Source organism: Mesoplodon mirus, assembly GCF_964341445.2.
Source record: "Mesoplodon mirus genome assembly, chromosome: 2".
Classification (NCBI taxonomy): domain Eukaryota; kingdom Metazoa; phylum Chordata; class Mammalia; order Artiodactyla; family Ziphiidae; genus Mesoplodon; species Mesoplodon mirus.
The window spans coordinates 222,070,498-222,093,537 of NC_138977.1; the positions used below are offsets into that span (position 1 = coordinate 222,070,498).

Genomic DNA, 23,040 nt, shown 5'->3' on the forward strand with positions numbered 1-23,040 from the left:
AATAACTACCACACACAAATCATGGCACTCTAGAGTTCATTATATAACTATATGTATTTGTCAAAAGGCAAAGAATTATACACTAAAATTTGTGACTCTTTATGTTGACTATACCTTAATGAAGCTGACTTATAAAAATAAAAATCTATAGTGGTAGTCTAATAACTATAAGTTTGAGGTTTTGATAAAATTTTGAGACAGCTCTAAGAATACTAATGTGATGTGAAAATGTCATTTATTTTAGTGACAAGGCGATAGGTGTTTCTAAGTCTACTAATTCTACTGTGGCTAGCTTTACTAATCATTAAACTGTTACATTTCAGTAGGAGGTTAACAAAAATAAAGATGGGAATATCTTTCCCAATTTGGGTTGATGGCCCCCATGAAATATATACACGGAATGTATACACACAGTACACAGAGGGTAGTGAGACTAGAGAGTAGTGAGACTACTTGCAGAGCAGAGATAAACAGAGTATCTGTGGACATAGCTGAGGATAAGCAGCCCTTAGGAATCAGAAGGGTCTGCATGCCATAGTCATGCCTCCGGCTTACTTACTCTCACGAGGACATCCAGTCCTCAACTTGTATACAGCCAGCCCAAGAATTCTCCAACAGTAAAGAACCAAGAGAAGTTACAGAGGTCTACTTCCAAGCTCCCAAGTTCTTCATGGGCGTGACATTCCCCTGTATCACAGGTGCTAACTTTGCCATGGCAACACCAAGCATGCGGCCAAACACCTGGCTACAACTAGGAATGGATCCTCCTGGTTCAGTCTAGGACCATATCCTTCCCCAAACCCCACCGTCCCATAGTCCAGTAAGGAGTCAGTGGAAACAACGGGCATAAAAGTGATGCGGGGGTGTCGGGCCAACAAGGAAGGGCTTCTATTGTTATCCCTATCAATTCCATACAAAAACCCTCTACCAGGTGTAAAATACTTCCTAATTTCCATAAGTATACACATGGTAGGAAACACAAATGTGAGAATTGTTTTATAAAGTCCCAAACCACAAGAGATTATAGTACCTAAAAAGTGTAGTTCAGAGGAATTAGTGATTAATTCTGTAGCACAGTGCAGGTCTGTACTTGCTTTTGAATATGAACAGAATTTTCCCTGTTATCCAAAAGGAAAAGCATTGTAGAGGGAAAAGCATGTGCAAAGGTAGAGAATGGGAGGCAGGCAGGAGTAAGCGTACCAAAGGCTTTGTATGCCATGCTAATGAGTGATGTGACTCAGTATGGCGCAGCAAACACCAGAAGGATCAGAGGGCAATGCAGAGGATGAAATGGAGATAATTAAAATGAAGGCTAGGGAATTCCCTGGCAGTCCCGTGATTAGGACTCCCCGCTTTCACCGCCGGCGCCTGGGTTCGAGCCCTGGTCGGGGAACTAAGGTCCTGCAAGCCGTGTGGTGCGGCCAAAAAAAAAAAAAAAAGGCTAAAAGACCAATAAAGAAAATCCTGGAACTTTTCAGCTGAAAGTCGGTGCTGGAAAACAGAAAAGGCAGAGATGGAGAAAAAGAGGAAAGTTTTCCTTAAAAAAAAAAAAAGGAGGGGCGAAATCAAAACAGTGATTTATTGGATATATAGGAATAAAAGAGGGAGGACCACTGAAGTCTTTAGTTTTCTGACCTATGGTCTTTCAGCTTTATTTAAGGAAGTCAACATCCAGTTGTTAATATTGATCTTGCTCATAAACTGCAGATTGGTATTTCTGAAGAAGAGCCAGTTTTCTTTGGACTGTGCAAACACTCTAACATGGATCAAAGTTACCTTACGACCACAAGAGGCAGGACATACATGACAAATACACTGCTTACCGTTAAGTCTGGGGGACTAATCTTTGCAATCATTAAAACCAGAACATTTACAGTTAAAGACTTTTAACTTTATAAATTCTGTACCTATCAGATCTGTGGTAGGTTTCTCTTTCAATCTTCCTAAGTCCATCTAACAAACACTCTGGATAATTACTTATAGAAAAATACATTAATAATTTTTCGAGACCACTCCACAAGTACGTAAAAAGAAGGCAAAAGAGCACGATATTCTCATTAGGTAAATATTCCAACATAACAACTCAGATGAAAACTTAAGAAAAAGAAAATAAAAATTACTTTGCCCAGAAAACCCATAGTAGGAAGTACTAAGACAAAACTAACGTGGGGCAAGATTTCTTTTTCTTTCTTTCTTTCTTTTTTTTTTTTTTTTCTTTTTTTGGCCATGCCACACGGCTTCTGGGATCTTAGTCCCCGGCCCGGGATGGAACCCAGGCCACCACAGTGAAAGCGCTGAGTTCTAACCACTGGAAGGCCAGGGAATTGCCATAGCAGAGTTCGACGTCTATTTCCTACACAGAACACAACCAGAACTACAGAAGTGACGGGCCAAATTTGCAGAATGCTGACATTACAAGTGTATTTTACTCTACTTTGCACTTCTTCGCAAGGTGCGGTTGAAAGGGGCGGAAAGGCATCATAGGCCTGCCTATCCCGGGGGCATCTGGAAAGAGCCACCCGCCCCCACTTCCCCGGACCCAAAGCTTCAGGGTCCTTCAGGTCCAGCTCGCATTCTGCTCCACCGCAGACCCGAGGCCGCCTTCCTGCTCGCTCTTCTGGGGCCGGGAGGGCAGACCCCACCCCCCTTCGGGCGCAGGCCTTTCTCCACCTTCCACCCGGCCCGGGGGACACGAGGGCGGCCCGGGCCACTTGACAGGGCGAAGCCCCAGGGCCACACGCCTTCCTCACACACCACCCGCCCTGGCCCCACACCAAGGGCAACGCCGTCCCAACCTCCTCCTCAGCTAAAGCCGAACGACCGTCACCCACCTGACACCCTCGGAGAAGAGAACGCGTGTACGGAGCGGGCTGAAGACTTTCTGAAAAGCCGACTCCACCGCCTGGCCGCCGCGTCCCCAGCCCCACGCACCCCACCGCAGCCCGCGGAAAGGCTCGGCGTCCGCGCCACAGACCCGAGGGTCGGGACGAGGTCCTTCAGGTCTCGAGAGCCACGACACCACACCTACCTCATGACGTACTCTCCTCACCGGACCGACCCTGCAGGTCAGTCCAGCCACCGGCATCCACACGACATCTCCGGGGCCAACGTCAAACCACCACTGGGTTCCCACGCGCACAGCACCACGCCTGCGCACAGCCCAGCAGCTGGACCAGGCTGTCAGTGCGCATGCGCCGGACTCCAGCTCTCCCCCCCTCCGCCCAAACCGGCCGGCGCGCGCATGCGCGTTTACGGTAGTTGGTCTCTCCCGACCCCGGCGAGAAGCCGCGGCTCTGGGGTTTGCAGCCAGACGAGGCGGAAGTCGCTCTGTTCCTTTACAGTCCCTCAGTCTGGTGGAAATTGAAGAGCTGTAAGAGAGGTTCCGGAGCTGGCCTGGTGTGTAGGTGGCCAGATGGAGACCGAGACCGTACACCCGCCACTGACCCGCCGCCCGCCGCTGGCCTCTTCCTGGGATGCCGCGTGCGGAGCCCTGGCCCAGAGTCTCCATCTCAGCCGGTCTGGTCTCGGCGCCCGGGACGCCGACTGGGACGAGCTGCTGGCGCCGCCTGCAACCGGGTGCGCCGGGCCGGCGGGGACTGGGGTTGTGCTCGGTGCCAGCCGCGCTCCTGGGGGAGCCGGGAGGGGAGGCGGGGGCCGTGAGGGGAGAGGGTCTGGGCCCGGAGCCGAGCCGGTGACGGTCTGTGCGGGCGGCGAGGGCAAAGGGGCAGGTCCCGTGTGGCGGGCCCGCGGGAAAGAGGAGGGGACTCCCGCGTGAGCGTTGGGCGCAGGGGACGGGGGGCAGGTGACCTGAAGACTCGGCGTTTCACTCCCATCCCCCTTGTGTCCGTCACGTTGGCTCCTGAGGCCCCCTGTCGGGATCAGAACCTCCTTTCTATCCCGAAACAAAAACTTACTGTCGACCAAAATAGGCATTAAAAAAAAAATCCGGATGTCGAAAATCTTCATCAGCTTAGCTTTGAAAATGGCACACTTTGGTCCTTTATTGCATTCTGCACCCCCCCACCCCCACTTCTGAACTGTTTTTTAATGTACACTAGCTGCCCAGTACATATATTTCATTAACTGGACAGGCAATTATAGGAAGTCGCTTAGAATGTATTACAGAAGTCAAGGGAAAAGAGTGGAGAGCCCTCACGTCTAAAGCATCATTTCCTTACGAGTTCTGTATTGAGCATTTCGTCAGTGCTTTGCAAGGCCCTTGGTCTCCAAAAGCAAATGTAAATGAATAGGATAACATGTCAACCCCTGTGGCCCATTAAGTGGGTTAATGACAGTGTTCAGAGAACTGTATAATATTCTTCATTTTCTTTTCAGCGAGGATCTGGTGATTTTGAAAAGGAACGTGAACAGCCAAGATGAAAACCCCTGCTTCCTTTACCTGAGATGTGACCCTCCTGGAGGTGAAGAAATCGTTTCTATTGGCCTTTTAAGTTCAGCAAGAAATATGGAAGTATACTCAGGAGAGGAGTACTGTGGAACCAGTAGGGGCAAGAATGTTTGTAATGTTCTGGATAACAGGTTTGTGACCTATGCGTGTGGAAGTGTTCTTCTGAAGTAGTGTTTTATTTTCTTGAGCTTTTGCAATATTTATTGATTCTCTGACATTGGTGCCAGATACTAGGGGAGAGAAGATAAAAACATACCAGCAGACATGAAAGTTTAGACCTTTAGGGATCTTAAAGACAGTCTAGATCAGCCTAGTTGTTTTTATAAACGTGGAAGTTGAGAGCTAGTGGAAGAGAAAGAAGTTGGTAAAAGATCATAGCTAGTTCGTGGCAGACTGATCAGATGAAGTTCTGGTAAGTGTTTCTTGTCTGTTTTCTTTAACTCACAACAATCTGTTTTCCAAAAATTAAGTTGTCTATCAGTCTGGCACTTTGAACATTTTCCTGTAGGAAACTCTTTACAGATAGTGCCTGAGCCCAACACTGTGCCATACCAGTATACTTATTTAACCCATTATTATACTTCTTGATTTTTTTTTCTGATTTCTTTCAAAGATTCTGACCTAATCTCTCCTTAATACGAATCAAAATACGAAGTGTTTTATATACCGTGCATGTTGGATACAAGGGGTATGTTATTGAGCTTTACAGTGTGCTCTGTGCTGCATGAGTCTACATTTGATATCTAATTTCATTTTCTCATATAGCTTGTAAGTGGCAGATGTTGTCTTTGTAGCCAGTGCACTTCAGTAGGAAGTCCCAGCTGTTTATGCCTCACAAGGAAAACTGAATCTCAGGATTTAAATATTGTCCCGGAAACCTTTATTTTTAAATGTAACTATTAAAAGTGATAGTGTGTGAAATTTTTTATAAGTTAATTCCTTTTTATTTTTAGTGAACATGAAAAGATTATTTTGTACAAAAAATATCTAAAATTGGAGTCTTCCACACATGCTTGTAAAATAAAGGTAAGTCATTCCTCAATGTCACATAGTCATGCCTAAGCTAATTTAAAAACTACAGTTGTCTTCCTATTATATATACTTATTATCTGTAGGTTTGGTAATGTAGTGAGTCCAACTTGGTCCCTGGTTTTAGGTCAGAAATACTCAGTAAACATGTAAAAAGAAATTCTTTTCTCAAAACTTTTCAACATTCATCTGTTAAAATTTGACCATTTATTAGCTACGATTGTAACCAAAAGTGGTGTTCAGCTGCTCGCCACTCAAAAGCCAATAAAGAGGCCAGGTTGGTGGACAGGAAAGTTTGCTTTGTTTAGGATGCCGGCAACAGCAGGGGTGGGGCGTTGGGGGTGCTGGACTCCTGTCTGAAGGCCAACTCCGCCCACTGACCATCAGGGGACAAGAGCTTCTATAGACAGAGGGAGGGGGCTGCATGCAGAAACAGCACAGCCAGCTCTGACCGTCATCTTGAAATTGGTCATCGGTGGCCTGACCAGCGTCACCTCGATTGTTTTAGGTACAGTTAATCTTCAGGTCCAGGGCCGGTTTGTTTCCATTTCTTTGAGGCCAATTCTCGGAATTGTGGCAGCTTATGTTGTGGCTACAGTCTGGTCATCATGTAGTTAACTTCCTCCACCTGGTGAGGGTTTCGGTATCTATAAGACAGCTCGCAGGATGTGGCTCAGAATATGATCTGTAGCCCTTGAGGAGGAACTAAAGGTCCTTGACTTTGCTTTATGACTAAACTATTACTGTTTTGTCCTGTTGACTGCTTCTCTTTGCTTCTCCATTTTTGCACTTCTCTGATTAAACTTATTCTTTGGCTAAAGTTTTTCCACAGACCAAAGGCAGGCTGAGGACAAGGTGGGGCAAGGACCATAGGGTCCTGCTCCATTTCCTAGTCATGTCATGTACTGTTGTTAGTACAGCAGTATAGTACTTTTGAGCCTTAAGAAAACGGAGTTAAAAACATTTTTTATCTTTATATAAAACGTAGGTGCCAAGAAAACCACAAGCAGTTTTCGTCCCCAAATCTAGAAGGATAGAGCACAATCAGGGAGGATTCAGACATGGGTACCACAAAGTTAAAGGAGTTTGGATTGGTGTCTTTAGCCTGAAAAATAGTATTCACATGAACTTTACTAAGGTCATCCGATCTAAGGAAATGGTACTGAGCTGGAAATCGAAAGCCCTATTTTTAAAAAATTTTTATTGGAGTCGAGTTGATGTACAGTGTTGTGTTAGTTTCAGGTGCACAGCAGAGTAAATCGGTTGTACATATACATGTATCCACTCTTTTTTACATAAGCCCTGACTGTTAAATGAGCTCTCTTGCTGACTAACACAATAACCTTGGGCAAGTTCCTTCACCTTTTTTGACCTCCCTTATGGGTAATATTAGGGAACTGAAGAAAATTCTTGGATTGATTATTTTTAATTTCTCAAATTCTGTGCTGAATATTGCTTACAGAAGAGCACACAACTGATTATCCCAAGATGTTGTTTTAGGTGTATATACTAATAGTTTCTAAATTCATTTAAATAAGACCATTCATTCATCCAACAAATACTGGAGTGCCTATTGATGCCAGATACTGTACTTGGCCTTCAGGAATTGGCAGTTATGAAATAAATTGGAACGAAGGCCTCACATCGCAAATATTAAAGCGGGCAAGACAGATAATAGGTTGACTCAGTGTGCAAAATAGGTACTACATTCGCTAGTGAGAAGGGCTTGGGGGTTAAAAAGCAGAACAGGGATAATATGGAGGTTGGAATGTGGGTGTTTACACTTCATGAGGTATTTACTTACTTATTGATGATCTTTGGTGCCACACTGAGTTTTTAGATCATGGGTCTGTATTCGCCTGTGTCTTTGTGTGATATATGGGTTTGTTGTGTCTCTGAAGGTGAATGGTGTTTGAAACTGTGCTGTGGAAGTACCAGGGAGTGAAAGAGTGTTTCATTTAGGGACATCCTTGGGTTTGTATGAAAGCTTCTTCTGGGCCAATAGTATATGTAAGTTAAAAGTAATAGTTACTGATGCATATGTTTGAGCACTTACTCAATGATATGTACTGGAAATTTTAACACATAACCCTCATAACAACCGTGTGAACTCATTTTACTCCTGATTCAAGTTTGGTATTTGCCCATGGTCACCCAGGCAGAGCCATCACTGAACTCAGGTCTCTCTGATTGTAAATGCTGTTTTCGTTCCACTCTGCTGCTTTGTTGTCCTACGCCACACATGAAATGTCTTTTGGTTTAGAAGCATGGACAACGTGAAGAAGCATAAAGCATTGGAAAAGCTACTGGGATAGAAGCCAGAAGAAACAAGCTCAGAGCTCAACCTTGCTAATTGGGTGTCTTTTGCAAGTTAAAAAAAAACACCCTGAACTCGTCTTTTATGTGTAAACTGTTGAGCTCTCTTAGGTTGTATTGATATTCCCTACAGTTCTAAATTCTAAAATCCTGACTTATTTATACTTAGTATTTCACAAACACTTTGCATGTGACACTGGACAGTCTTATTTTGTATTAAATAATACTATAGCAAGTTTCAGTATGTTACGATCTCAGATTGGTATAGTTTATCTTTAATTCCCTAAAGTAAGTAAGTAGAACATTATTTATACATAATCTTTTATTTAAAAAGGACTTTTTGCATTTACCTTGTTTTCTTGAGTCTTTTTTTTTATTATGACTTGTTCTACAGAAACCTTTAAAATGTACTTGAAGTTAATTTTTAGATTCTTGAATGCTTCACTCTTCAGTATTAACAAGAAATGAGCTTAAATGATGATTATTTTTATTATCATTAATTTTGCTGAATTTTTGCATTATAATAGCTGCTCTCGTTTGGTGAAAAGCAGTGTGTGTTCATCAGTAAAGTTGTGGTACACGTGAGGCCACTTTCAGCAAATTCTTCAGCAGGCTCTCCTGCTCTAGGATCAAGGATAGACCTGGAGAGGGTCCAAACCATCATGGAGTCCATGGGGTCAAAGTTGTCATCTGGAGCTCAGCAATTGATGAATATGGTTATTTTCCAGCAACAGGTGAGTAGAAATGGATTTCTTTCCAGATACTGTTAAAATTCTTTAAATGATGTCTTCTTATAAGGACATGGAGAAACATAAATCTTTTTATTTCAACTTTTGTTGTTGATTTAACTGTTAGTTTTACTAACTTTTCTAAAAATAACATTCTGTAGACCTACTCTCTTGCAAAAACATATTTCTATTATAGACTTCACAATTTTCCATGAATTCACTCATTTATTCATTCAGCAAGTATTTATTTAGCCCCTTCTTAGTGAATACCACAGTTTTGGTTACTTTAGAAGATTCAAAGATGAATTAGTCGATAACCTGTCGTTAAGGATCTCTGTGGTCTTGTTAGGGGAGTCAGGGCATCTAGGTGGGGAATGATGAGGAATGCTAGGAAAGGCTTATTAAAGGAAGCAGCGTTTTATCTAGGCCTTTAAAGAGGAAGGGTGGGATTAGGCAAGTAAACTTGGAGGGATGCAACTTGAGAGGTAGAGAACAGTATGGATTAAATCTTCAGTGCTAGAGGAATAGGATGTAGCTAGGAAATGAATACAAGTTAATTTCTCTGGAGTGAATAAGTGACGGGGGAAGTTTCAGGTAGACTGGGGCTGGATCTTAGAGGATTTTGAATGATGTTATAGAGTTTGTGGGTGTTTTTTAGCTCTGTTTTAATAAATTTAATCCGCTATTATGTGTAAGATGAGTCAGTAGGAAAGATGCGTCAGCAGAAGGTGAGGCTACAAGAAGCAAAGCAGCTCTGTTATTTCCGTCATCCAGAGGAGAGTTAATGAGAGTCTAAACTTGGAAGGAGCAACCTGATGCTGGATTGTGAGAGGCTACAACAGTGGGGCCATTGGGACTTGACAACTAACTTAATGTGGGTTTTGTGGGAGAAAAACAGAATCAAACGTGAAACTAAAGTTTTGAAAATGGTGATACCATAATATACATGGAACCCAAGGGGGGAAGCGACTTGGGGGAAACAGGAGTTTAATTTGGGAGTGTTGAGTTTTAGGTGTGAATAACACATGCCCTGGGATAATGATTCGAGGCTTTGGAAACACAGGTGGGGCTAGTGGAGTGGAGGGAGGTTTGGGAGGAGCATGCCTGGTAGATGATGGGGAAGGGGGTGAGGGGAGAGACCGGAGCCAGGAAGGAAGACCCTGGGAGAGTAGGTGCGTTTGCTAAGAATACGGGGAGAGGAAAAAGGAACCAGAAGAGCAGGACACAGCAGTGCTTAAGAGTCGCAAGAGATCTGATGTCAGGAGACCTGAATTCAAAGCTATTAGTTCTGTGTTATTTGGCAGCGCTTCCTCTTTTTGAGGGTAAATTTCTTCGTGTTTACAATCTAAACGATAATACTGGTAAGATCATAGGATGAAAGTTGAAAACCAATAACGTGAGTTAAAAAACTTACATAACTTTTGTGAGATTTGCCAGTATTAATTTAGGACGAGTATCGTTGGATCAACAGGCAGACATAGGAGAGCAGGAGAGTTGCTGATGATCTTGGAAAGCATGGAAAGGAGAGCTGTGAAATGAACAGCGTCCAGACTCTTCTTGCTCTGGTACTACTGTCTCACCTCCATACCTCAGGAGGCTCCTAGCTGGTCCTCCTGCTCCACGCTCCCTCTCCACAGTGCAGCCAGCATGATCTCAAAGGGTGCATCAGACTCGACATCCCCTGTGTCAAGCCCCCTGACTGCTTCCCTTGACACTCAGAACTGATCCAGATTCCTTACGCTCTCATCTGAGGTCTGGGCCCACGTTGTCTCCTCAGCCTCATCTCCTGCTGCATCTCCTTAGATGCCTTGCTCTAGACATTCTGATGTGGGTATTCCACAAATATCCAGACGTGCTCCCACCTCAGGACCTTTGCCCTCTTAACTGTTCTCTTTGGCCAGAATCCTCTCTTCCTGGTCTTTGCAAGTGTGCCTTTTTCTTGTTATTTCAACCTCATCTTAAACATTCCATCTTGAATGCCACCTTCGCTAACCACCCTGATTAAAATATTATTAGCCTTTTCCTCCAGATCTGTATCATATGTTTTCATCAGCGCTTTCTTGCCTGTTTTTGTTTATGTGTTGTTTTGCGTATCTCATTAAAATACAAGCTTTGTGCAAAGAGGACCTGTCTGTCTAGTTTATGGCTCCGAGTAAATTTTATATAATATATATGCCCTTTGGATTATCAGCTAAGTACTCCTTGGAGATCTTCAGGGGGTCAGTTTGAATAGTGATGAGATGAAAACCTGATTTTGAGGGATTAGATAGTAAATGGGTAGTCAGAATGTGGAGGTAGCCAGGGTAAAGTGGGTTGTTTCAAGAATGATAGAGATAAGGAACCTGCCGGTATCAGAATCCCTTGGAATGTTTATAAAGTGCAGAATCCTGGCCCTCACCGGTGACCTGAAACACTGAGGCTGTGATTCAGGAGTCACCTATCTTATACAGGCAGTGCCAGATGAGTCTTATGCATAGCATAGTTTAAGAACAGATGTTTGAGGGGAAGGATCCAGTGGACATAGAGATTAAACATTTAAAAACAGAAGAAATTTTTTGTGTGTGGAACATGTTGGAAACATTAGAGAGGGTTAATGAATTCAGTAAAATCAGTTCATGGACTGATTTTTATGTTTTAAAACCTTGACTTTGGGAAAGAAATGACATGAATAGTAGTTTGTGGGGGTTATGCCCATGGTTTTAGGGTTTTTTGTTTAATTCCCAAAATAATACATTCTCTTTGCTATGACTTTCCGTCCACTCGCAAGTACATAAGGTGTATTGTAAGAGTGCTCTCCCAACTCTCATCCTGTTCCCCAGCTTGGTGTGTGTCCTTGTCGCATTTTCTATCAGATAGAAACACAAGTCCTCCAACCAACAGCACGTGTGTTGTAACCCCCCAACACACGTGCTAAATCATTATCTGTGGGGACATTTGGGAAACCCCCTGGGGAAGAAAGAAGGTGATCCTGTTAAATCGTCTTTTAAACATGCTAATAAAAGTCTTCTTTCTCGTGGGGAGGCTATATTTATGAATGATTCTCACAGGATACACCTGGTTCTCTAGGATTGCTTTTGTCCACAAACAAGGAATCCATGGAATGTCTTCCTGGAAAGTGTCATATAAGCTCTGTAACTATCTGTTGAGTATAAAGTAGGGATGGTTCACGATCAGAACCTCTCCTTCTACGGAACGGGCGTAAACCCACACCGTTTGCAACCTTCATATGTTAATTGGGGCAGGGCCTGTTCTGATGAGGAAAGAAAGGACCTGGGGAACAGCTTTCTAGACTCCCTGCTTCACCTTTGCCTTGTGGTTCCTTGTTTTCTGGAAAGTTTCTTAAAGTGATTTCTTATTTCCTTGTATTTGAAGTTCATATGTGCTGAGTTTCATTTGTTTTTGCTTTAGCAATTTAGAATAATTGAGTAGGAATTCTGAATCAAAGTGCCTGGCATATAGTTGTCATTTAATGTTATCTGAGGGAAAGCTGCACCGACTTTCTCAAAGAAAATATATTCAGTTATTCAAGGTTTTCACTGTTTACCTTTTTCATCTAAAAAAGTAAAAAGATCTTTTTTCTTGGATTTTCAAGGTGATACTTGTTCAAATTCTTTATAATTAAAAAAGTTAAAGACAGTGTCTTGAGAAATCTTTCAAGATGTTCAGAGATAAACAGTTTTTCAAAAATCTGGGGGTATATGTGTACTTATATGAAATTAAGTATACACATGTACAAGTATGTGGACACAATTCTGCATAAATGCTTTCATGTTTTTTTAGGCTGCTCTGTAATTTTTTTTTTTCACATAAAATATGACACGGAACCTAAACAGTAAGTACATATGAATTATTTTATACATATTCTTCTGCCTACTTTTAAAAGGGTTTGAGGTGCCTTGCAAGACAATATATGACAGCTCAAGAAAATTAAGAATTGAATAAAGTCAAACAAAAGAAGGAGAAGAATAGTCATCAGCAACTAAGGTTGGGTCATTTACTGCACTGCCATATAGATTAACCTGTGAATTTCTTAACATTTAATTCAAAGTGAAAAATAATCACCGTAAGAGCTTTTATCTGAGAGAAATATGACTAATTTTTATAATCAGTGAACTTCTTATAATAAAATATTACTGTATATCAAAATAGAAAAACTCATATAGCATATGTCTTAATTGCATTTGGATTTTTCTAATTAAAATTTCTGCCAAATTAATTGTGTACAATTTTGACATTGATTCCACTATTTATGTGATTGCTGTTTTGTAGAATTTTCAATTTTCTATCACAAAGTTTTTTTGCAGTACCAGAATTTTGCCACTACCAAAAATAATTGAGTTTTTCCTTTATGACTGAGTAAAGCTCCTTTTCACCTAAGGAGAGTTGTCTAATTTTTAAATTTTGTAAATATAATTGTATATAATCCTCGTTTTTAGGAATAATTTAAGGTTTTTTCAAAACTTGCATTCAATAGAAGAAGGTAAGATTTCTTTATAAAGAGAGTTTCTCCAACAGGCAGTTCAGTAGAAGTTCCGTGGGGCCTTTGTTGTTCCCACCCTACCAATGTCCCTGCTCCCGTCATTCCCCTTTCCTGCTATATTTTCCCTAAAGTATTTATCACCATCTCTATTCACAGGATGTATTGTCTTTCTTTCCTTTTTTCTTTGTTGTTTGTCTCTCCCTGCTCCCTAGACTGTAGTGTCCACAGATCGGCAATTTTCATTTGTTTTGTTCACTGGCTTATTACCAGTGCCTGAGACAGTACCTAACACAGAGCAGATTTCTGGTAAATATTTGTTGAATGAATGAGTTTGGGGCTGGCTTAATCCAAGAAGCATTTCTTAGAATATCCAGACAATACACGGACTGAGTGTCTTCACCTAATCTTGTATAATTTTCTCAGTCTCTCTCACTAGATACTGAGCAACAGTAAGTATGAGATGATATCCCCTATAAGAATCCCTAGTAGAGTTCTGTGTTTAGAAGTTAAGATGGAGGTGTATAACTTAAGAGTTAGATAGGCTAGAGGTTGTTTTGGTTTTCTCTTGTGGAAAAAATGAAGAGCATAGCAAGATCACGGCCCTGTATAGGAGACAGTGTAACCTGTTCTCAAAGGTGAGCCTGAAAAAAAAAAAAAAAAAAAAAGTAGGGCTTCCCTGGTGGCGCAGTGGTTGAGAGTCTGCCTGCCGATGCAGGGGACACGGGTTCGTGCCCTGGTCCAGGAAGATCCCACATGCCACAGAGCGGCTAGGCCTGTGAGCCATGGCCACTGAGCCTGCATGTCCGGAGCCTGTGCTCCGCAGCGGGAGAGGCCACAACAGTGAGAGGCCCGCGTACAGCAAAAAAAAAAAAAAAAAAAGGTGAGCCTGAGTCTTCTCAGGAAATAATATAGCATAGCTGGTTGAGTTGAGGCCACAAAACATAATCACTATCTTACAAATTATTAAGGCAGACTTAGCCAAAAGGTAGCTCGTTTTAGTCATTGAAAATGTCACAGAAGTACTCATATAACATCATACCTTAAATATGTAACTATCTGGTCTATCTTCCAATGAAAATAAGTTGCATATCCTTAGGTTGGCTTACCATATGTGACGATGGGCAGATGATTTTTAATTCTATGAAAGTTATCAATTACTGTGACTCAGCTGAGAATACTACATTTTATTACCATATATTAAGGAGGCCTTTGTAGTGGAAACATTAAAATATGCCCATGCAAGTTGACTAAGTATGCTTGTATTTATTTGAATATTTTCCTTAGCAAAACTAGTGAAATGATTAGAAGTCCTGACTCTGGAGTTTGGTGGCCTGGGTTCCAGTCCTGCTTCTGCCACTGACTAGTTGTGTTACCTTGGCCAAGTTAACTTTAGTCTTGGTTTCCTAACTTAATATTGGGATAGTAGCTATAGCCTACTCCATGTGAAAGTTTTGAGGATCAAATGAAAGAAGGCACATTGCCTGACTCTGAGATACTCCAGAGGTTACCTGTCATTATGATTCATGTTAATAATAACATTTTTTTATTTACCTGGCTTAGAGTTGTATTCCCACTGGAGAGCAGCTTCAGGCAGTTTTGGAGAGCACTGGATACAAGCACATGATCGGATTGCAATCATCTTCTACTTCAGGAGCCTTCAACAAGTCATCCTCCACACCTTTCCCTTCCAGAACTGGATTGACATCTGGAAACATGACTGAAGACTTAAAAGCTTACATTGATCAAAGTACACAGCCAGCTGGTGAAGGAAATATGACAAGCCTCCAAGAGTGCAAACTTGTGCCACAAAACCATTCTCTTCCTGAGAATGATCTTAAGAATGCAATATCTTCTTTGTTACCAAAGAAAGCAAGTGACAACTCACATATACCTAACTCTGAGTTGCTGCCTGTTCTGCAGAATCTGTGTAGTCAAGTGAACCATCTCCGTGTGGGACCCAACAGCAAGTGGCAGGAAAGCATCACCAAGCCCGGCGAAGGCGCTGTTGTTACGTGAGTACTTAAGACAAGTGTGGTTTAGATTGGGGGCAGGAGGGGGGAGGCAGGTGGAGGAAAACAGGTTTGTTTCAATAACTACTGCCTGAAAATGTTTCCAGAGAGGATTTTAGGAGCTTTTACATTTCACCGTTAACACACTATAGGAAGGAAATACTCAGCAGAGTAGGATGGATTGCTTTGAAAGAAGTGGGTAAAACTGGAGATGCCGAGCACTTCTCAGGCGTCTGATGGAAGGGGTACAGGCAGCAGATAGGGTCAGAGTAGAGAGCTGTCTGCGTGAATGGAGAGGAGCTGTGGGGACCACGATATGGACATTTTGTGCCCGATTGTATGAAGTGAGCCATTGGAACAGATTTCCTCTGTAGATCGTGTGTGACCGAGGCTAATTTTGGAGTCATCCAAACATTTTTCAGCTCTAAATTATTTCTAGTGTACAGGCCCTTATCCCCTGATCTCATAATTCCATTTTTTTCCAGTCCTGCTTTGATTGAGGGGTGGCTAAGTGTTTAGTATTTTCTGCATCCTTTATATAGATGTAACGTGTCCAAATTTTGCGCTAGATTGGAATTCAGGACTCTAATCATAGTCCTAGCTTAACTATTGCCTTACTGTTTAAATCTTTTGGCTTAGCCTTTTTTCCCATGTAAAATGAGGGAGTTGTATTGGTTGAAACTTTCTTAATGTCTCCAATAGCATTCAATTTGAGGAGTTGACGTTATTGAACAAGTGGTTCTTATTTGGGAAGGATAAGGAAAGATAACAATAGTCTTTAGTTGTTTCACTTTGTTTTTTGTTTTGGCCGTGCTGCGTGGCATGCGGGATCTTAGTTCTTAGTTTCCCAACCAGGGATTGAACTCGCGCCCCTGCACTGGAAGCGCGGAGTCTTAACCACTGGACCACCAGGGACGTTCCAGTCTTTAGTTGTTGATAGTCTAATCAGTGTTAACTTGTGATATAGCAAAACAAAACAAACAAACAATAAAACCCAAAGGAAAAAAAAAAAAACCTAAACAGATTTAAAAACTGCTCCTGGGTCCAGCTAAGATGGAATGTCCCCATTTCTCTCAGATCCCCCTTTTTACCAATAAAAATCCCTGGACATAATACAGCAAACATACAAAGACTATAAAAGGTGGAAAGAAGTCAGATTGCTCAGGGACTGTGAGGCTTAGTGTTCCTTAGTTTCTACTTATCTGAGCGTTTCTTTCATCATAGATGGGTATAGGATTTTGTCAAATATTTTCCTATGGCCATTCATATGATCATGAATTTTCTTCTGTAGTCTGTTCATATGGTGAATTACATTAATTTCAAAAACTGAACGTGCCTTGTATACCTAGAATAAATCCCACTTGGTTGTGGGCTGTAATTCTTTTTTATACAATGCTGGATCTGATTTGCTAATATTTTGTTGAGTATTCTTACATCTAATTCATTAGAGATACTGGTCTGTATTTTTCTTATACTGTCTTTGTCTGGTTTTCATGAGGGTAATACTGGCCTCATAAGATGAGTTCTACATCTTAGAAGAGATTGTGTAAAATTGGTATTATCTCTTCTTAAGATGTTTGGTAGAAGTCTCTAAGGAAAGCAGCTGGGCCTGGTTATTTCTTTCCTGGAAACTGTTAAATTACCAATTCAATTTCTAACATAGTAAAGTTGTCAATTCTCCCCATTGATATGCAAGCTTAATATTATGCATATTGAAATCCCACCACAATATTTGGCAGACATAAGCAGGATCATTTTAAAAATTATATGAAAAACAAAAGCGGTAGAATAGCTAAAACAACTTTGAAAAAGAAGAATGAAGTGGGAGGAATCACTCTTCCCAGTGCCGAGTCTTATGTAGTTAGAGTATTCAAGATGATGTAGTGATGGCAGAGGGACAGACACATAGGTCAATGAAACATAATAGAGGTCTCAGAAATAGACCCACAAAAATATGCTCAACTGATTTTTGACAAAGGTGCAACAGCAATTCAATGAAGGAAAAATAGTCTTTTTAACACATGGTGATGGAGCAATTGGATATCCAAAGGGCAAAAAGTGAACCATGACCCAAACCTCATACCTTATATAAAAATTAGCTCAAAATGGATCATAGACTTAAATGTAAAACATAAAGCTATAAAATTTTTCTAATAATACATAGGAAACAATCTTTAGGGACCTAAGACAAGACAAGACTTCTTAGATATGACACCAAAAGCAGGGTAATCGAAAATTTGATATATTAGATGCCATGAAAATGTAAAACTTTTGCTCTTCTCTGTTAAGAGGAATAAAATACAAATTACAAAGTGAGGGAAAATATTTGCAAATACATATCCAACAAATGACTTATATCTAAAATATAGAAAGAACTCTCAAAACTCAACATGAAAAAAATCCAATTAGAACATGGGCAAAAGACATAAAGAGATAGTATACCAGAGAGAATGTACAAAAAGCAAATAAGCACATGAATATAAGTGCTGTTGACCTCATGGCTACTAAGGAAACACACATTGAAACCACAAGAAACCACTACACAGAATGGCTAAAATAAAAAGTTTAAAAATGATAACAAAACCAAATACCAATGAGGATGTGGAGAAACTGGATCTCTCATACATTGCTCATAGCAATTTAAAGTGGTACAGCCACTCTAAATAAGTTTGGCAGTTTCTAATAGCTAAACATTTAGTTACTTATGACTCAGCAGTCATACTCCTGAGCATTTATCCCAGAGAAATTAAAACTTCTTTCCACATAAAAACCAGTACACAATTGTTCATAGAATCTTTATTTCTAAAAGCCAAAAACTACCAGTATGTCTTAAAATAATAGATGGGTGGTTAAATTAACCCAGGTATATCCATAGCATGGGATGCTATCTGCAATAAAAAGGAATGACCTGTTGATACATGCAACAACTTGGTTATCTATCAAAGGCATTATGCTGATTGACAAAAGAGAATCTCAAGAGGTCACATACTATATGATTCTGTTTGTGTAACATTCTCAAAATAATAGAGATGAAGACTGTATTAGTGATTACCAGGTGTTAAGGATAGAGGAGATTAGGGGAATGGATGTGACAATAAAAGGGTAGCAGAAGGGAGATCTTTGTAGTTAAGGAATAGTTCTGTCTCTTTATTGTGGTTTTTACAATCGAGACAGAACTTGATTCTGTTAAGAACGTGATGTTTACATGAATGTGTGTACATGTGATAAAATGGCATACACACACACTGTACTAACATCAAATTCCTGGTTTTGATATCATACCATAGCTAAGTAAGATGTAACGATTGGGACCATTGGGGAATGTATCTTTACAACCCCTGTGAATCTATAATTATTTGAAAATAAAGAGAAAAATAAAAAGCTCCTTGTATATTCTAGAGTAGTGGTTCTCAAACTTTTTGGTCTTTACCCTCTTAAAAATAATTGAGCACTCCAAAGAACTTTTATTTATGTAGGCTATATAAAAATATTTATTAGTTTAGAAATAACAATAAGATCATTACCTAGTAGCATAAACATTTTTATGAAAAAATACTGTATTTTCTTTTTTTTTTTTTTTTTTTTGCGGTACGCGGGCCTCTCACTGTTGTGGCCTCTCCCGTTGCGGAGCACAGGCTCCGGATGCGCAGGCCCAGAGGCCATGGCTCACGGGCCCAGCCGCTCTGCGACATGTGGGATCTTCCCGGACCGGGGCACGAACCCGTGTCCCCTGCATTGGCAGGCGGACTCTCAACCACTGCGCCACCAGGGAAGCCCCATATTTTCTTTTTTAAAAGTTTAGTAAGAATTGTATAGTTTTATTTATTTATTTATTTATTTGGCTGCATTGGGTCTCTGTTGCTGTGCGCCGGCTTTCTCTAGTTGCGGGGAGTGGGGGCTCCTCTTCGTTGCGGTGCACAGGCTTCTCACTGCGGTGACCTCTTTTTGCAGAGCATGGGCTGTAGGTGCGCGGGCTTCAGTAGCTGCAGCACATTGGCTCGATAGTTGTGGCATGCGGGCCCTAGAGCACGCAGGCTTCAGTAGTTGTGGCTCACAGGCTTAGTTGCTCCATGGCATGTGGGCTCTTCCCAGACCAGGGATTGAACCTGTGTCCCCTACATTGGCAGGCGGATCCTTAAACACTGCGCCACCAGGGAAGTTCGGTATTGTTTTAAACTTACGTAAAACTTTATTAGCTTTGGATTGTATTCTCATATATGTTGCATTATAGCATGTGTAAACATAAATAGCTAGTAAGGCCACAGTAGAAATACTGAGGACAAATTGAGTTACCTCTGAGAAAAACATTTATCTGTACCGTAAACCTACTACCTTAAGGAATTCTAGGAAACAGAATATACAACCATACATGCTATTAGTTATCAGAGTAATGACATTATACATGGTATAACCTCTGGATAATTCATTGTACATTCATTGTACGATTCATGTTCAAATAATATTTTATTATTATAAAAATACTTTTGACCTCATGGAACCCCTGGAAAAAGTCATGGAGACCCCAGGCTTTTGTGGACCACACTCTGAAATTCACTGTCCTTGTCCTTCCACTGCTTTAGTAAGGTTATTTGAATGAAAAAAGAGAAAACTCTTTAAATTGTAGGGCTGCTTGGGGAAGCACTTGGAAGACAAACATGGAGACCTTAAAAAAAGTCAGTAAGATCGCTTTTGATTTGAGGCTCAAAACCAAAAAGACCCTTTCTGTCTAAAGACCTGCTCTTTGGGCCTCCCTGGTGGCGCAGTGGTTGAGAGTCCGCCTGCCGATGCAGGGGATACGGGTTCGTGCCCCGGTCTGGGAGGATCCCATATGCCGCGGAGCGGCTGGGCCCGTGAGCCGTGGCCGCTGGGCCTGCGCGTGCGGAGCCTGTGCTCCGCAGCGGGAGAGGCCACAGCAGTGAGAGGCCCGCATACCGCAAAAAGAAAAAAAAAATAAATAAATAAAGACCTGCTCTTTGAGGGTAGAAATTCTATCATCTTCATTTTTATATTCTCATTTCAATTTATGCTTAAATGTTTAAAGAATTTAAGAAGTAAGAATCCATTGGGCATTCAGGATTGTGGTTGCCTGTTGCATATGTATTTTAGAACCTGGAAATATGTTGTAAGGAGACAGAGTATAGTTGTGGAGACAAATTTTAGCAATGTGTGTTGGCTGCTTATTGTACTATGGTTTGGTTGTTTTGTTATAATATTAGGGAAAATTGTTCTATTATTATTTTTTTAATTTATTTTTAGAATGGAAGAGCAATCCATTTGTTCCTACTTGGAAAAGATTCTTTCTAAAAATATGGAACTGATGGAAAAGAAACTTTTGGACTACATTGATCAGCGAATATATAAACTCCAGGAGCACATAGATAATAAGATTGCTTTGTTAGTGGACTTGCTGCAAAGTCCCAACTCCCCACCCTCTGGCATGCCTCTAAGGCATTATGACTCTGGAGAAAGACTTTCAAATGGAGAAAGATAGCACTGAACATGTTCAAAGTACTACAGATATTTATTACATATTTATTACAAAGCCGAACCCGCCAAAAAAGTTTATGAAAAGCAGGTATTTAATGTCGTTTGAAATATCACCACTTACTTAAAGTGACCTCAGTGTTCATTTTTACTGCACTCGTGAATCCAGTACTGTACACTGAGTTAACATGATAGGATCATAAGTTATTTTTGTTTGCAATATTTTTCACTCTCATTGAAATTTATGTATACTTCTGGATTAACTGTTTAAGATTTTAAGGATTTCTAAAGCAGTTCATTAGTTCGTATTGTATATGTGTTTCATAGAAGTACATTTTTTATTTATACAAAGACTTTATAGTCTTAGGCGTCTGAAAAATAATGCTTAGAGTATTTGATAATTTTTCTTTTTCTAATCAATTGTTTTTGGAAAATTGGATACTTAAGACCTTTAATTCAAATCACTAGTTTACATTTTGTATTGTTTATCTCAGATAATGAACAAGGTGCACTGTTTGGCATGTGTAAAATGAGTTTACACTGAGGTTAATATTATTTGTTTCAGTACAGTGTAGCAGTAGATAGGGAAGTAAAAATCACAACTAGCCTATTCCTTGTTAGGAATATTATTTTAGATTTAATGTTTGATGTAAAATGAGAGAAGTCATCTTGTTTTATCTCAGTCAACCCAGAAAATATAAGGAACTGTTTCCCTTTCTGAGCTGATACAGGTTCCTCTTTCCAGAACCTTCTTCTATATGTTTAAAGTGTGAAATTCTGAGGTTCTGCTTTGAAGGGTTAGGCATATGAATCAAGGAGACTGCAATTCTCTCAGGCAGACTTAATTTTTGGAAATTATAACTATTGTATATGTGTTAAAGGGTGATGTATTTGCATTTAAAAAATAAATGTATCCACTCTGGAAACTACTTGTCTAAGTAAATACAAATTTTTAATTTTCAACTAATCTTTGCTTAAAATGCTGTATTTTTATGAAAAGGGGTGTTTCATAATTGATATTTTGGTCATTCTTTAAAATGAGGGCTAATTTATATACTCTTTGTTCATTTGTATCATACTACAAAGGTGACACAGTATATAGAACATACTCTAACTACAGCCACTTGAAAATCTGCATATTTTTCTAGTCTTTTCTAATTTATGGGACATTCACAACATACGTAGCTGTAAGATAGTATTTCCTTTTTTGTTCAGGAGAAATCTGTCTCACTGCAAGCTGAACCCTTTAGTTACGTTTTACAGCTTCTGGTAGTTGTAGTCTGTTGATTTACAAAATGCCCCCTTCCAGATACATGATTCATCTTACAAGTCTCATCTTGATTACATCTGAAACAGAAATATGGTCATGTCAAAAAGATGTATAAAGGTACAATATTGAAAAGAGATGACACAAAATATTCTTCAATTAAATTTTCCAGTTTGTAGAATCCAAAATCTCTCTAAAGAGACGAAGTCTTCAGTTCAGACTAATGTAAGCTAAGACTTTGGATTTGCAAGATAGCAAAATTCCCTTAAGCCTAAATTTCTGAGTCCACGTGAATTAATTTAAAAAATGATACCTATATTAGAATTTGAATACTTTTCCTCACCTGCTTGCCATTATTAATGTGCAGTATGGTGGTGCAGTTAAAATCCATTAGGTTAAACAGTCAGCTCTACCCACCACCAGTCCCTCCTATCAGGAAACTTGCACAAACCTCTTATATAGCCTCATCCACCAGAGGGCAGACAGCAGAAGCAAGAAGAACTACAATCCTGCAGCCTGTGGAACAAAAACCACTTTCACAGAAAGATAGACAAGATGAAAATGCAGAGGGCTATGTACCAGATGAAGGAACAAGATAAAACTCCAGAAAAACAACTAAATGAACTGGAGATAGGCAACCTTCCAGAAAAAGAATTCAGAAAAATGATAGTGAAGATGATCCAGGACCTCGGAAAAAGAATGGAGGCAAAGATCGAAAAGATGCAAGAAATGTTTAACAAAGACCTAGAAAAATTAAAGAACAAACAAACAGAGATGAACAATACAATAACTGAAATGAAAACTACACTAGAAGGAATCAATAGCAGAATAACTGAGACAGAAGAATGGATAAGTGACCTGGAAGACAGACTGGTGGAATTCACTGCTGCGGAACAGAATAAAGAAAAAAGAATGAAAAGAAATGAAGACAGCCTAAGAGACCTCTGGGACAACATTAAATGCAACAACATTCACATTATAGAGGTCCAGAAAGAGGAGAGAGAGAAAGGACCCGAGAAAATATTTGAAGAGATTATAGTCGAAAACTTCCCTAACATGGGAAAGAAAATGGCCACCTAAGTCCAGGAAGCGCAGAGAGACCCATACAGGATAAACCCAAGGAGAAACACACTGAGACACATAGTAATCAAATTGGCAAAAATTAAAGACAAAGAAAAATTATTGAAAGCAGCAAGGGGAAAACGACAAATGATATACAAGGGAACTCCCATAAGCTTAACAGCTGATTTCTCAGCAGAAACTCTACAAGCCAAAAGGGAGTGGCATGATATACTTAAAGTGATGAAAGGGAAGGACCT

The 23,040-nt window shown here is 40.4% G+C and overlaps 1 protein-coding gene across 1 annotated transcript; it reads left to right on the plus strand.

The window, feature by feature from the left end:
- The first annotated feature begins 3,346 nt into the window (after nucleotides 1-3,346).
- LOC309816829 (ATPase PAAT-like) lies at nucleotides 3,347-21,397 on the plus strand. The gene is made up of 6 exons (XM_082644608.1): nucleotides 3,347-3,576; nucleotides 4,336-4,539; nucleotides 5,362-5,434; nucleotides 8,281-8,487; nucleotides 14,522-14,973; nucleotides 20,227-21,397. The coding sequence occupies exons 1-6, from the start codon at nucleotides 3,413-3,415 to the stop codon at nucleotides 20,459-20,461; spliced, it is 1,335 nt and encodes a 444-aa protein (XP_082500734.1). The 5' UTR covers nucleotides 3,347-3,412; the 3' UTR covers nucleotides 20,462-21,397.
- The last annotated feature ends 1,643 nt before the right edge of the window (nucleotides 21,398-23,040 follow it).

Coding starts and splice junctions, on each gene's coding strand:
- LOC309816829 (XM_082644608.1), top strand. CDS start 3,413: ATGGAGACCGAGACCGTACACCCGCCACTGACCCGCCGCCCGCCGCTG. Junction 3,577..4,335: donor CTGGCGCCGCCTGCAACCGG/GTGCGCCGGGCC, acceptor TTTTCTTTTCAG/CGAGGATCTGGTGATTTTGA. Junction 5,435..8,280: donor CACATGCTTGTAAAATAAAG/GTAAGTCATTCC, acceptor GCATTATAATAG/CTGCTCTCGTTTGGTGAAAA.